At 36.9% G+C, this 12,957-nt stretch overlaps 1 protein-coding gene across 3 annotated transcripts in view; it reads left to right on the top strand.

Annotated features, from left to right (window-relative positions):
- CDH8 (cadherin 8) overlaps window positions 1–12,957 on the top strand; it is a 205,398-nt gene that overhangs the window by 180,368 nt on the left and 12,073 nt on the right. For all 3 annotated transcript variants that reach the window (XM_088136003.1, XM_088136004.1, XM_088136002.1), the window contains one exon: window positions 3,949–4,066. In XM_088136003.1, the coding sequence (XP_087992129.1) occupies window positions 3,949–4,066 (118 nt within the window). The remainder of the gene's footprint in view (window positions 1–3,948; window positions 4,067–12,957) is intronic.

Below are 12,957 nucleotides of genomic sequence, written 5' to 3'. Positions count from 1 at the left end.
ATTGGCTTCACAAGGCAAGAATACCATGTCTAAACATGCCTCATGAATTAAAAATGCACCACTGATAAACTGAAACCAGAAACTTAAAATGCAGTTCAAATTATGTAAACTCAGTGTTAAAAAAATTCACTTCCATTAATTTAGGCAGACTGACCTTACGCAAATGAAGTAAAAAGTTGAACTTCCTAACCTATCTCTTCTTCCCTATAATTAACCCTTCCCTCTTTTGCCTTTTTGCTGTTGCCCTTTTGGATCATGGGGGGAAAAAAAAAAAGATTTGGAAAAGACAATGTCATGATTGCTATAATCTGACAACCAGGATGAGACCATTTACGTTTCAGCCTCATGAATTGTGAACCCAAGCTATATATATCTGGGATTCAATAATGAAGTATAATTCAGAAGGACAAAAGTTTCTCAACAGTAGAAGTGTGTGTCTGAATATATTTTTTTTAAATGTCAATTTGGTATGCAGATATTCATAACAAACTACCCTCAGAAAGTAGCCATTCAAAGCCTTTCTTTAGTCTAAATCTGAATTCCCCAAGTTCTTTGAAATTAAATCTCTATCATATAACATGAAGGACAAATGCAGTCACTGCCTATCATTTGAATACATTTACAGATTTGCAGGTAAACTTACAGCTGAGTTTGAATCACCTTAAGGGAGCTGATTACATCTCAACCTCTTAGAAAACCTGATTTGCAGTCTGTAAATATACTGAGTAAACTATCGGGTGCAGTTCATTTCTCCATGTGTTCTATTTTGGATCCTGCTATAATTGAGAGTGGCAATGATGGCTGCTAGTGAAATAATGGAATACGTTAAAAAATGTTGATGTACAACATTGCAAGATGAATTCTTTAAGCTTTTATTCCAAATCCATAATAGTTGAATGCTAAACTCAAATCTGCTGAAAAAGCATGCTGCTTTGCATTGGGTGTTCTTTATACAACTTTGCTGACTTAGAAGCCCGCCCCCCAGCTTGCTTCTACTCATCAATCTGAGATTAATTAATTTAATGAATCACCAGTTGGAAAAGAAAACCCTTACAGAAGAGTCATATCCATTAATTGAATAGAGAGAGAGAAATTGGATTGAGCCAAAAATATCCTTTACCCAAGAACATTCATTTGTATAAGATATCATTTCTTAATTTCTAAAGTATTGTAATCTATCCTAACTAAATTCTGCCTTGAAGGATAGCAAATAATATGCATTATAGCATTCCTTTGAAGTGGGGGGAGGTGTTTTACATAAAAAGTTCTCATCTCACAATAAAGAGGAAGATGTGTTCTAAACATGCTCATCTGGTATCTAGAGGTTAGTGGCAGATAGACTACTTCAAGTCCCTTAATCTCCCTTCATTTTTAGTCACTGTATCAGATTTAGACTGAACAACTCTTCCAATACAGCAAGACTGCTGTGGCCTAATTTTGCCTTTGAGAAGCACAAGAGGGTTTGCCTTCCCCAAAGTGGGTGGTAAGGGGGACAAGGAATTGGGCTGGACTAGGACCCATACTAAGTTTCTTTCAGTTTGCATTAAATGAAGTGCAGTAAATATGAATATTCCTCATGCATTTATTGGTTTCTTTTTCATTAAGCTATTCAATTTGGAGGCAATATTAAGAAATGTGTTGAATGCTACAAGCCGTGCAAGGAAAGGACTTTCTGAATTATCCTGGTCAGGCTAGCAGATCCACAACTCTACCCTAGAGTACAGATTTTCAAAAATAGGCTATCCAGTCTTTGGTTTTGAATCAAAGCTTCTTCGCTTTGCCCAACTCTCCTTCCACCCCTTTCATGCTGTCTTCCCAAACTTAACATTGCCTCTTCACATATATCCAATCTCTTCTAGGGAATCCAGCTGTATGTTGGCCAGTAGTGGGAATGCCCAAGTTCTGATGGATAATCTAATTCAAGCACAGAGGAAGATTACCTACCATTTACCATTAACCAGCTTCCTTGGCCTCTTAAAAAAGCTATTATTACCTTCTTTAGGAGAGTTAGTTCAAATCAGCATCTAGAACAGAAACAGGTACCAGCCACTTAAACCCTAACAAATTAAAGAAAGAAAAAATGTAAACCGATTCTCTGAAAACTGAAAATAGAAGCTGTGTTGCAAATTTATCTACAGGGGGTTTTTTGTTTTGCTTTGCTTTGCTTTTTAAGGAAATATCACTCTCAATGTGATATTTGTTAAATCCATTAAGATATAAGATATGCTCTAGTATTTCCCTGTGTGAAGGAAAATATATTGCTGAAAGAAGGTAGTGCCAGCACAAGCACTAATGCAGTGCTGGAGTTTGCCTTGAAATTTCTCAAAAGGGTGTCTCTCCCCCCCACTCCTGGTGAAAGAGGCTTCAGGACTTCTACTTTCTTTTCAGGGTGCTTGAAAATGTCTTTCAAATTTCTCAATGATTCCCCCCCCCCCCGCCCCCTGTTACACATCTTTTCATCACTGTGAAACCTCTGCCCGCACCTAGGGATATAATGCACCATATGAATGGGGGTGGATGAACATCTTAACTACATCTGAATCACTTTTGAAAATCAAACCTGTAAAGGATGTTTTGTGGGTTAATCCAATTCTTCTCCCTATCCATGCAATGGGTACGGAAACGTTTGTTATTTTCACACAGAAATAAATTATCCCATGTTTTCTCCCTATCAGTTCTCATCCAATTTCATGAAAAAGAATCTGTTTTTCAAATGTCTTCCAAAACAGAAGAGAACATTCTCAAGGGTAGAGTGTGGGTGTTCTTGCATTTATTTAATTAGAAGTATTTGTCCGGACTGTCTTTCATTATACAGTTATCTCTGTACAATAAAAGCAGCTGTGCGTTCATTGGCCAAGTAGCATCTGTGCACTCACAACACATTTTGGACAAGTGACAATCCACAGCCAATGTGCTTCCTTCATTAGAAGAGGTGAAATGTGGTGCTTTGTAGAAGGACACCAAAGGGACATATTGTTCATGCCTTCATTAAAGCAAAGCAATTTTTCAAGGCCTGGACAACCATGAAAGGTATGGTATAATAAACAGAGTGATGGACTGGGATCAGGGAGACCCAGGTTCAAACCAACATTTGGCCATGGAGCACACGGGGTAATAGCGATTACATTTTCTCAGCCTAAACTACCTCACAGGATTGCTGTCAGGATAAAATTAGGTGATCCCTGCCTAGAGACCACCTTCATTCTGATAGAGAAAGGCTGGTATAACTCTCAAGCCATGACAAAGTCTCATACTCCAGTCTTATATAGATCTTTGAGGCAGTTTCAAATAGCAAAAGCAATTGATATTGGAAAACAGGGAAAAATAGTATCCCCCCCCCCCAAAAAAAAGCCTCTCTTTCCATTTCTGATGTTGTGATTTCCAAGGTTAAAGGTGACAACTAATTACTATAATCATGGTCATTTATTAAGCAATCACTTAGTACTAAGGTAAGTGAGGGAAGAAGATGCAATTTACTTGATAGCATGGTAAGGAGAATTGGGCAATGAGAAATTGTTGGGAAGTTAGGTATCTGCCTGGAACAACAAAACCCATACAGGTGTCATTGTTGTTTGCCTATTTTACATATGGTAAACTTACATATGTATGTTTTGTAAAAAGATACAAGTTTGTTTTACCCCTGAAAGAACCATTGTGACTCTCCCCATATTAACATTTAAAACATTAAAAAAAGAAATCCCATGATCCCTAGGGCAATGTTACACTCCTCAAAAGGTAATGAAAGAAAGGTCTGACATTAGAGGGGAAGATCTTTCTTGTATTCCTCTTAGGGCACTATGGGACAGAGTAACATTGGGTCCTTGCATTTACTTATTTACTTTACACCGAAAGTCAGTAGCTCTTCCCACACAAATTTTGGTCACTGTCTAGCCAGTATTACATTGAACATCTCAGATTTAAGTAAATATGTTTGTTTTCCTGTTTTAGGTCATTCACACCATGAGAGTCATTGACAAAGACGATCCCAAAAATGGACACTATTTTGTTTACAACCTTCCATCTGAAATGGCCAACAACCCTAATTTTACAATTAAGGAAAATGAAGGTAAATATAATATGAGGGAGAGTTGGAGACTGTATTTTTTACTTCTTTCATTACTTCATTTTGCTAATATTCTTGGTGACCTGCTCTGTTTCCCAATGAGAATTTGACTTCAGTCTTTATGGCACTGTCACTGTTCGTTTTCAAGGTATTTGGTATTGATACTCTACATACGATACACTGGATTATAGCAAATATAGACAGAAGGATTATTTCACCTAGCAAAGTCTTTCAGGAGAGTTTTATGTTGTAATGCATTTGTTGCTCTTTTTGATGTACCGGTGATCACTTGTATACATTATGGTATGTTTCTTCATGGACAAAGCAATATTTACTTCACATTTAACGAGGGGTGGAATTATTTCCACTTGTATTTCTTTACTGCTGTGTGGGTTTCTTTTGACCTGCACTACACTCGTTCTGAATTCTGACTTAACAACAATAATCTCCAACATCAATTTCAGAATCACAGCACAGTTTTCTGTAGTTTCTAATGGTTTCAGCTTATTTGCCTCTTCCGTCCTTCAATACGTTACTAGAGCATGCATTTAGAGAAATGAAACTGGAGCTGAGATAAATTTTCTGAAAATATTCTTTTTCTTAGGATTTTTTTTTTTTTTTTTGGTATCCTGCTTTGCAGAAGGGGAAAAAAAAAAAAGCTGTTTTGAAAAGGAAACTGGAAATGGCCAAATAGAAATGCAGAGCAGACCAACTTGAAAGGCCTCCTGAAACTATAATTTATTCAAGATTTGAATGGACACAGAAATGTCCCCAAATGATACATTTATTCTCAGGCTTGTCATCTGTTAACAACAACAACTGCAGGCTTGGTATGGGAATGAGATTGTAGTTATGTGATCAATAATTTTAACTTCTCTTCACAATCAATGGTTCTCCCAGAGCTCATTAATTGCCATGTCAAAGGAGGGGGTGGAGATTTTAAGGGTATATTTATCACCTAGGGTTTTGCTAGACATGAATCACAGTGTGATGGAGCTACAAAAAGAGTAATATGATTTTAGTCTGCATTAATAGAACCATCCTTTCCAAATCCTAAGAACTAAAATACCCCATACCTGGAACATTAAGTATAATTTTGGACGCTGTGCTTTAAGAAACATTAGAGACAAATTGGAACAGTTTCAGAAAGGGGCAACTAAGGAGCTACAAACTACAAAGAAAAGCTAAAGAATTTAGCATGTGGAAGCAGGAGAAAACAAGACCAATGAGAAAAATAAGAGAAATTCTCAGTGATGCTGAAGTGATGCCACATGTAAGAGCAAAAGGACTTGTTTTTTATGTTCCCAATAAATTGGATTACACCTAGTAGTTGCATGTGAGAGAGGGGATAAACTTTAGGAGAAACTTAGTATGGTTCAGTACTGGAACCAATTGTCTAGGGACATCAAAGATCTTGACAAAAGAAGGATAGGATAAACATCCATTACTCATCTCTAGTTGAGACTTTCTTGCATCAAACATGGATTGGACTCCTCCTCCTCCAATTAATTATTCCAAGTTCCATTAAAAATGGTCATAATGTAACTCACAACTGTGAAAGCAATGTGATCGTGCATTCATAAAGCTCAGCTATGCTAAATCATCCCTAACCTCTCCCCTCCAAACAGTTTCTTTTCTGAAACTTCCTGCCCCTCTAAATTCACTTGCCAAACAGCATAGGAACACTTTGTATTCTCAAGCAGAAGTAATGCTATTTTTGTATGACTTGATGGCAAGTAAGTAACCTTTATCCTGGGAGACCAATCCCAAGACTTGTTTGCAGTTTTTTTTTTTTTAAATCATTATCTCCTATCTAATAGATTTTGATGCACATACATTCAAGCTTACTCATTAAAACAGTGTGGTCCAAACTTGGCCACTTTAAGATGAGTGGACTTCAACTCCCATGGCTGGCTGGGGAATTCTGGGAGTTGAAGTCCACTCATCTTAAAGTGGCCAAGTTTGGACAACACTGCATTAAAACAACACCCTGGTAGCTGAGTTACTATAGAATCTTTTCACTTCAAGTAAATGATGAATTACTGGAGGATCAGCAGCAGCAACAAGCCAACCATTTGTTCAAGCTTAGTGATATGAGATCATATGAAAGGTCCAGATGTTTATAGAGGCAAGGTGTAATGATCACACAAAGGCCTTTCTTCCATTGCCTTGTAATATTGTTCCAATTGTGAAAGGCACAGACTTTAACATTTCTTTTTTTTTTCTTCTCTTAATACAATAAAAGGAGTTACGATGATGATTCTGCTCAAAGAAATCCCCAACAGTATATGAGGAAAGAGGAACAGCTAAAAAGAAAAAGAGAAATCCTGCTGTAAAACCCATAAAATAGTAATAAAACAATCACCCATGAAGTAAAAACAAACCAGAACAAAACACTGAGAGTACGAAAACTAAGTTCATTTGAAAAGGCAGTCTGAAAGAAAAGTTGGTTCTGGAACAAATGTCTGGGTGAGGAAGGATGTCCCCAGTCAGGGGAAAATGCAGGATCCAGTGCTTTCATCCAAATGCCAAAGCAGTATTGCATTGTTGCCACACAAGGTCCACCCCTTTTGTACATGCATAAGTGACACATGTACTAGAGAAGCAGCACCTCCATCGTGCCACTGTGTGACGCTCCTTTCATAATTTGACCCCCCACACACATACACGTCCTTTTGATGTCACTGTGTCCAGTTGTTTAAAACAAAGGACTCCATGGAAACTGGATTTCCCTAAAGGAGTTTTGTGATTAATATGCCAACACCAAGAAGCTGTATTCCTAACCATTCTGACCTCAATCCACCAAGCTACTCTTAGTGCATGGTTATACTGTGGGGAGAGGCATTGCATGCTTTACATAACTGCAACTCCGTTTCCGATTTATTTATTTATTTAGTAGACTTGTCCCCGCCCATCTCCCCACAATGGGGGACTCTGGGCGGTTTACATCAAATTAAAACCATAAATAGATAATTAAAAGTTATAAAAAGAGAACCACACTTACACAGATAGAAAAAAGATAAAAAATCCAAGAGGCCGATGGAGGCCACACCAGGCCACTAAGGGCTAGCCAACCCCATTTCTGACAACCTCCCTCCCCGCCCCAGGCCAGATGGCAGAGCCAAGTCTTCAAATCCCTCCAAAAGGCCGGGAGTGAGGGGGCCTGTCTCACCTCTGGGGGCAAGATGTTCCAAAGGGTGGGGGCTATAGCAGAGAAGGTCCGCCTTCTGGACCCCGCTAATCGGAGTTCTTTTGCTGAGGGGGTCCGGAGCATGCCCTCTCTGTGAGATCGGGTGGCACGGGTTGACATCATGGGGGCGAGGTGGTCCCTCAGGTAGCCTGGCCCCATGCCAACATTCCAAACAACTGTTTACCAAGCTATGTTGTTATTTGGTGTGTATGTGTGTATCTATGTTTGTGTGTGTGTGTGTCTGTGGGCGTATGTATATGTACACACACACACACACTCACATACATACTGTTCCTTTATTAGAAAATGTTTTGAAAAGTGAAATAGGAGAAAATGTTTTTCATTGAAATAAGTCCCACTTTATGATATGCCCATTCCCTTGGAAATCTGGATATATGCCTAAGTTCACCCATTCCCTATACTGTGTACTGCATGACTGTCTGCACTCTGGAGACAATGTATCTTTTTGGGGGGGGGGGTAACCCCAAGATTGTTTTGGGGCCCACATTTGCACAGTCTACTCATGGGATTTTCTGTTGTGTTAAGCATGAACATTTTAATGGAGCATATGCTTTCCAGGGTTTTATGCTCATTTTTCCTAACATTCAGTTTTGATAAGGTTTTTCTTGATACACATGTTTGGACATATTTGGATTTTGGCTTAGAAACATCTCAAATGTCACTCTGCGTGTACTTTCCCAATAGTGGTGTAAACTGGATAAATTCATATTAAAATTCACTGGGAAGAATATGTTATCTTCATCATCAATCACATTGATATCCCACAACATAATTTCCTAAATTCATAGTCATCAATTTTTTTTTAATTACACAGAAGAATAAAACTTAGCAAAAAATATGTGGGAAAGGCATATATTAGGGAATGGTTATTGCAAAATGCATAGGCAAACATTTACTTATAAGAAAATACATGAAAAAATGCATTTGCATTCCAACTCTTTTTTTCAAAAAAAGGCATTTGCTAACTGATGTATAAGAAAGTGAACTTTTGCTTGGAAAAGGGATGTGGGGTGTGGGAAAGGAAGAGAAAGAGAGAGGGAGAAAGACAAAGGAGACTATTAAATGAACCAGTTTTATATCATTCATATTTGTATATATATATACACACGCCAATCATTTGTTCTTCCTCTGGAGTATTGCTGTATTTAATATTCTCCAACTGTGGATTACTGGTGAGAATATGAATTAATTTCTCTACAACCTGTTCAGCTATACTTCTTCTTTTTATTTTTTTTATTATTAACCATTGGGGTCTGGTAGATTATAAATCAATGGATATTCCTGCAGATAAGCCCTCATTTGAAGTCATGGAAAGCTGGCAAACATTCTTTTGCTACAACTATTATCCATCCTGGGAGATGAACATGTGATCAAAAGGCATTCAGATTGGTCACCTGCCTTATCACTATTGAGCTGATAAAAATCCCCCTGCATAGTGAAGTTCTTTGGTGAATGATTTAATCCCTTTCCTGTGGCTTTTATGATGAGATAGATGCTTGCAGCCCTGATGATAGAATTGGCAAGAAAGCTGGTCATTATGTGGGGCAGACTTTGGCGGATTTTATTCAACAGCTGAATGGCAAATTAAATCAATGTAAGTGTCTCAAGAATACTAAATTCCAGCTTTACCAAGGGCTTTACTGCAGAATAATCTTCTGTTTCAAGCACACTTTTCCAGTATTAAGCTCAGAAGTAGCTTTTCTCCAGGGATGGAAAAATTCATTTTTATGGTTCCAAACGTTTTCCCTCTCCTTTCCATAATTAATAAGTATAGCTCTCACCTTGCAGCATGAACAAGTACAACAAAATAAGAAGATCCAATTTAATCATACCCAATTATTCTGATGCCTTCAAGTTGAGTTCAGTTCCTCTTGACTTTATGGATTCAGACTTGACCTGTCTTTAGTTGCAACACATAATTATTCTAGGGACATTCCAGTAAACTCTTTAACCCTATTCATCTATTCTATCCATTGTTTTCCCCTTCTTCTACTTCCCTCAATTCACAAAGCCTAATTATTTCTAGCCCATTTTCTCTTTGCATCATATGCAAGATTTTTTATTCTCACCTTAAGACACAGTCAGCCTTCGATTGGTGCAGGACTGATTGACTGGTTCTTCTCAGTCTATGGTACTCCTAGCACAATCTCCAAAACCATAATGTGAAGACTTCTACCATTCTCTCTAAACATCTAACATACCAGCTGGCCAAGTGTTTCTAGAAAGCTCACAAGCTCAAATAAATGATTTATTTGTTATATCACCATAAATATTTGAAATTTATTAGCATACTACCTTTGAATGTGATTTTATAAAGATGTCATGCCTAAAAGCCATTGCCTTTTTTTAATGAATAGTGTTGCTATAGATCAAACTGATTCAGAGGCTTCCAATTTTGTTTGATAATTTTATCTGAATTGTTGATCCAGTTCAGGAAGTCAATTTGAAGATCCAGTTGAATTAACTTTGAATCAAATCACCAAAGCAAAACTTTGCAAAGCCTTAGTATCTTCTCATGAATTTACAAGAACTCAAAGTAACAGATATTGACATAGAATCCTGGTGAACTGTTTTCCATTGGGTCACAAAGGGCTGGAAACAACTGAACAACAACAAATATTTATCATGGACTATTCCCAGCAATATATCAAATTTGAATGAAATGGTTCTCTTCTGTTCAGAGTTCCAGTTATCAGTCTTGGACTAGGAAAACTTACTTTCAGGTTTCCATTTCTTCATGGAACTCAGTAATTGTCTTTGAACCTGTTATTATCTCTCCCATCCATCTACCTGAAGGTTTTGATGCTGTTAATATAAATAAAGGGAAGTCTCTTTATGTCTCTCTCTGAGATCCTAAGAGAAATGTATATAAAAGGAAAGATTTTGGTTCTAATGTAGAAACAGTACAGAGATGGGAAGTTGCACCAGGACAGGCATAGGTAACTTTCTCCCTTCCATGTATTTTACAAAAGAGGTCTTGACAATCCTTTGGCTATGCTGATAAAAGTTAATAAACATTGAAATCTAAAACTTCTAGAGATACCATGTTGAGTTCCATTAGAGTGTCACACTAGTATAGGAGTATACAGCCTTCTTTTGATTTGATTGCCATTTGATGGTGACTTTTGGGTTGTGTGAAATGGGCTCCATTACAGTATGTGTTAAAAAGCCAGGACAAATACTGACTGCCTTCCATGTAGTTAATGATTTTCTCTATTACACAGGTAGTCCCCAGGTTAAGAATGTCCAGTTTAAGGATGACCCAGAGTTAATAACAGAGCCTATTGAGCAAAATTCAAGTAAAATACACAGTTATTCAAGTTAAATGCACAATGATTTGAGTTAATTGTACAATACTACTTATAAAGTCTTATGAAATAATACTGTTTCGTCTTACATACAAATTCAACTCAAGGACAGACCTTGGGAACAGAACTTGTTCTTAAACTTGGGACTACTTGTAGTAAAAATTAAGACTTCACAACCATTTGGAGGGGTTCATGGTTCATGGTTAAGGCTTTGGAAGATCATAATTGACCTGAGGGCCTTTAGTTGTAAACCAGCTGCACTGGAGCATGACAAAATCTTGCAGGATGGAATGTTATATAGAGAAGCAGAGCTCCTAACTTTTGAGAAATTTCCTGGAAAAAAAGCCCAGTATTCCAAACAGAACCACAAAAGTATTAGGAATACAGTTTAGAATTGATCCTATAAGGTTTATATTCTCTGGGACTAAAGGTCAGAGAAAAGTTTTGGCATGTTTTAGAGACAATTATCTAAAGTTCAGACATTTTGAAAGGAACAGAATTGGAAATTAAACAGATAATTATTTAAAGTTCATTTTGTTCCAAAGGGGAGAAAGGGAGGGAAAAGAAACATTCAGCATGGCATTATTTCCTAACTATTTATGATCAGCTATGTCAGTGTCAAACATTTTAAACCTTTGACTATCTCCATGTCATCTTTCATCATAGAGGATAGCAGAGTCATTTGATAGGCCAAAAACTCATTCTTCTTCTTCTCCTTGTCTAGCTGTTTTCATCCTTTAGGTGAACTTCATATTTGTTCTTGGAATTTGAACTTGATTCCTAAGCCCATTAGCCTATTACATTGTTATTTATACCATAAGATGAATCAAGAGTTCTTAAAATAATTTTGATGGCTCAGATTTGAAGGAGCAAGCCATGTATGTATGTATGTAGGTATATATGTATATATGTATATATGTATGTATATATGTAAGCTATTACTTACAACAAAGATATGGCAGATGTCTTTTCTACTGTTTGGTTTAAGAATAAAGGAGAATTTCAATATTGTTGAATGGCATTGCATAGGCTTTGAATTATTGCAAGGCAAGAAAGACACTTAAAAAAAAAAATCCCCCCCCCCCATAGGAATATTTCTTGGGGAGGAATTTTGAGGTTTGGCATTCAAGATGACTGAGACATTGATTAATAGTCCCTGAAATCTATTTTATTATTTTATTTTAGACATATATAGCTGCCCATATTATGAACCTCAACTCAGAGTGGATCATAAAAGAATACCAACATCAAAAAATAAAATTAAAAAAAAAATTAGATTCCTCATGAGAATCCAGCTTTTCAACACACAGAGAAGACAGTGTAGGAATTATAGATCCTGAAATATTACTACTATTATTAAATCATCATAGTCATCATTATTTCAGATCAGATAGTCCAATGAACCAAGCCAAAGTGATTCCTTGATTCAATTCAGACTACTTTGCAGTAATATTTGTTTCCTGTGTGTCAGATGATGTTATAAGATGCAAAACTGAATGAGTTAACTGGAATTATAAAGCACTGTCTGTATCTGTGCTGTAATTCTATAAGATTTCTAATATAAAATGTTATGGCTGCCATCAATTTGATTTTTCCAGAACATACATTGTAAATTTTTGATGTTCACTGAAAATTGATCATTTTGCATTAACCATAAATATGTCTACACATATATAGCTTGGTTACCATAACATTAACCTTTAAAAACTACCAGCTTATAAAAGAGATAATATCAAGTAGCATAATTTATTTTAATCAGCCTTCTGGCTGAATAGGGCATTTCTGTCTTTATTGTCAAGCTCATAAAGAATGTATTGTGCATGGTCTATGTGACCTGCTGTGTGTTGTCCTTTCTAAGCTATTTGGTCAACGTAAGGTGTTTTTTTTTTTTTCCATTTTCTTTTTCTTTTTTTGCTCATTTGCTTCTGCTGATAGTGGTTGCATCAATGAGTTTCACCACTAAAGCTCTTGACCTTGGTAATATACTCAAGAAATGATAGAAATGAAGAAAACCTCTTGTCTAAACTATTTATGTAGCCACAAATAGCTCAGGTGTTACTGGTTTTTTTATGGGCAAAGTTAAAGCTACTTGCTCTTTAGTTCTTCTGATCAACTGTAGGAAACTGTAAGAGATTCACTGGGTCAGAGTGAAAGGACATTTGTTCTCTCTCCCCACCCAGAATACCTGTTCTGCTGCTAATATCACTGTTCATGCATACTGACTGTGACCTAATGTTGAGTATGTTCTTCTGTGTACATTAAATCCATGACGTCATAGTCTTCATGGAAGAGTCAGAAGATGATGAGGCAGGGAGACTTTGGGAGTCATTTAATTAATTAATCAGGGCTCAGCAAAGCAAGCAATAAAGGGGTAC

This window comes from Python bivittatus, unplaced genomic scaffold (assembly GCF_059951505.1).
Source record: "Python bivittatus isolate LINGU-HERP-01145 unplaced genomic scaffold, Pbiv_v1 ctg000190_np1212, whole genome shotgun sequence".
NCBI classification, from domain to species: Eukaryota; Metazoa; Chordata; class Lepidosauria; order Squamata; family Pythonidae; genus Python; species Python bivittatus.
Note: the sequence above shows the minus strand (reverse complement) of the source record. Positions and strands in the feature narration are given on the sequence as shown.